At 35.0% G+C, this 3391-nt stretch overlaps 1 protein-coding gene across 1 annotated transcript; it reads right to left on the bottom strand.

The window, feature by feature from the left end:
- Positions 1 to 2740: 2740 nt before the first annotated feature.
- Positions 2741 to 3165, bottom strand: LOC127675657 (ubiquitin-conjugating enzyme E2 C-like). Its single transcript, XM_052171717.1, is given in 3 exon segments — positions 2741 to 2806; positions 2808 to 2828; positions 2830 to 3165. Coding segments are annotated over 3 exon segments (423 nt in total).
- Between the last annotated feature and the right edge of the window lie 226 nt (positions 3166 to 3391).

Raw genomic sequence — 3391 nt, 5'->3', positions numbered from 1 at the left:
TGAAGTTCTTGTTATACAGGTTTTTCACTTGCCTGACTAGAGTTATACCAAGATACGTCAAATTATTTGGAGATAGTTGTTTTCCTGATTTTTTGATAAGCCAATTTATCATTTGTATAAATGAGGAATAGTGAGTTTTTGAGTTAATTTGGTTTCTAGACACTTGGCTAAAGGTAATTTTCAGCTGTAGGAAGGCTGTCATAGAAGTATAAGGTTACTTATATATTCTATCATTACAATTATGAAAAGGGGTAATTCGACTTCTTCCTTTTTTAACTTGTATTCTCTTGATCTTGATAGTTGTCTTTTTCTCTGGCTAGGATTTCAAGTACCATATTGAAGGAACATGGAGTGAGTGGACAGCCATCTCTTTCCCATGATTTTAGTGGAATTGCTTTAAATTTCTCTCCATTTAATTTGACGTTTTATATTGACTTGTTGTCAATTGCCTTCATTGTGTTTAGGAATGTGCTTTGTATCCCTGATTTATGCTAGACATTTAACATGAATGTGTGTTGGATTTTGGCAAAGGCCTTTCTGACATCTAATAATTGATCATATGATCTTCTTTCTTTCAGTTTGTTTATATGTTGAATTATGTTGATGGATTTTAGTGTATTGAGCCGCCACTGCATCCTTTGGATGAAGGACATTTGATCATGGTGAATGATGTTTTTTATGTGCTTTGGATCTGTTTTATTGGATTCAGTGTGGGATTATTTTATTTGGTATTTTCACATCAGTGTTTATAAGGGAAATTGTTCTCAAATTCTAATCACTGAGTCTTTCTATAGTTGAGGTTTCAGAATGACTCTGGCTTCATAGCATAAATGTTCCTTCTCTTTCTACTTTCTGGTATAGGTTGAGAAGTATTGGAATTGTTCCTTTTTTGAAAGTGTGGTAGATATGGGCACTAAACCATCTGACCCTGAGATTTTTGTTGTTGTTGTTGTTATTATTATTATTATTATTATTATTAAGATTATTATTATTATTTTGGATAGGAAACTTAATTACTCTTTCTATTTATGTATGGGTTATAGAATTGTTTAGATTATTTCCCTGGTCTTGATTTAATTTTGTAAGTGGAATCTATCAACAGTCTATTTCATTTAAATTCCCAATTTTTGGAATACAGGTTGTTTTGAAGAATGATCTAATGATTCTTTGGATTCCCTCCTGATTTTATTCCCTCTGTTTCATTTATGATATTTGTCTCTTTGCCTTTTAATTAATTTAACTAATGACTTGGCTATCTTGTTGATTTTCTCAGGAAAACTACTCTTGGTTTTATTGATTCTTTGAAATGTTTTTGTTTTTAATTTACTAATTTCAGCCATGAGTTTTTAATATTTCTTGCTGTCTACTACTTATTGGTATGTTTCCTTTTTTGTTCTGGAGCTTACATGTGTGCTGTTAAGTTTCTAGTATGAGATATCTTCAATTTCATTATGAAGACTCTTAGTGCTCTGAACAGTCCTTTTAACACTTCTTTCATTTTTTCCCATAAGTTTGTGTATGTTGTACTACCTCCAATTTGATTACATTCCAGAAAGCCTTTAACTTCTTTCTTTCTTTCTTTCTTTCTTTCTTTCTTTCTTTCTTTCTTTCTTTCTTTCTTTCTTTCTTTCTTTCTTTCTTTCTTTCTTTCTTTCTTTCTTCTCTCTCTCTCTCTCTCTCTCTCTCTCTCTCTCTCTCTCTCTCTCTCTCTCTCTCTCTCTCTTTTTCTTTTGTTGTTGACCCTAGTAGTATTAAGTAGAGAGTTGTTCAATTTCCATGTGTTTGAAGATTTTCTGTCATTTCTGTTGCTGCTGAAAGTCAGTGGTTATCCATCATGATCTGATAAGATCCTAATGGTTAGTTCAATCTTCTTGTATCAGTTGAGGCTTGTTTTGTGACTGACTTCATCATCAATTTTGGCAAAGGATCTATGGTGTAGTAAAAAAGACATTCTTTTGTGTTTGGGTGAAATGTTCTATAGATAGCCGTAACATCCATTTGATTCATAAACTCTATTAGCTTCATTATTTCTCTGTTTAGATTCTGACTCAATGACCTATACGTTGGTAAGTGTTGAAGTCTCCCACTTCTAATATGTGGAGTTTGATGTATTATGTGTTATGCAAACATTAGTAAGGTTTCTTCTGTGAATGTTGGTGCCCTTGCATTTTGGAGCATAGATGTTTATACTTGAGACATCCTTAAAGTGGATTTTTCCTTTGATGAGTATGATGTGCCTTTCCCCATTTCTTTTCCTTTCTTTTGATTCAAATTCTATTTTATTAGATATTAGAATGGCTGTGCCAGCTTATTTGATCCATTGTTTAGAAAAATATTTTTTCATTCCCTTTACTCTGAAGTAATATCTATCTTTGCTACTGAGATTTGATTTTTTTTTCAAAAACAATCAACATGTATTCATTTAATACATATTTTAAAGGGTTCAAGCAGACTTAATTTTTTTTTTTTTTTTTTTTGTTATTTGAGACAGGGTTTCTCTGTGTAGCCCTGGGTGTGTCTTGGAACTCATTCTGTAGACCAGGCTGGCCTCAAACTCAGAAATCTGCCTGCCTCTGCCTCTCAAGTGCTGGGATTAAAGGCATGCACCACCACCTCCCAGCTCAGACTTAATTAAAAAAAAACAATAAAACAAAAAATAACAACACAGCTTAGAAATCAAGGAGAAAGGACAGTCAGTCTAAGAAAAGAGATGACATGAAAGAGAGGCAGTCAGCTTGCTTCAGGGTTCTTGGCTGGAGATCTGCATTGAATAGGTTTCTTGCAGGTACATCTTAAATGTAATGGGGGTTTTTCCAGAGCTCTGCAGCACATATTATTAAAGGGTTTTTTTATGTTGGGTTCTCCTAGCAGGCTCTGAATAGCGAGTAAGATGGTTCTGATATCAAATATTGCAGACCACTTATACTTAAGGATGTCAATGCAGATGTTGCATTGAGTGTCCATGTTGGGGTGGTAGGAAGGTGTTAGGAACTTCTCTGTGGGCATAGTGTAAGGGTAGCCGCTGGGGAACTCTAAGAAGCGTTTATACCTCTGGTCTTCATATATTGTGCCAGCTGCTCTATGGATGGTCCCTACCCATTTGAATAGGTTATCTGATTCAAGGAAGGTAGAAATTCCTTTGTAACCAGACATCATGAGGGTCATTAGCTCCTACTGTAGCTTCTTGCCCACAGGGGCCCAGGTGGCAGCAATGCTGGTAGCAGCTGGGTCATGGTTTTGTGAGGCCATCCCAGAGATGCTGGCACTGAGTCGGGAGTGTGGAGACAAAAGGGCAACTTGAGATTTGATTATTGAATACAGCAGAATGATGGAACCTGTTTATGCATTCACTCTGTTACCCTATATCATTTTATTGGGGAATTAAGTCCAT

Source organism: Apodemus sylvaticus, chromosome X (assembly GCF_947179515.1).
Source record: "Apodemus sylvaticus chromosome X, mApoSyl1.1, whole genome shotgun sequence".
NCBI classification, from domain to species: domain Eukaryota; kingdom Metazoa; phylum Chordata; class Mammalia; order Rodentia; family Muridae; genus Apodemus; species Apodemus sylvaticus.
The sequence above is the reverse complement of the archived record's forward strand: the minus strand, read 5'-3'. Positions and strand labels throughout refer to the sequence as shown.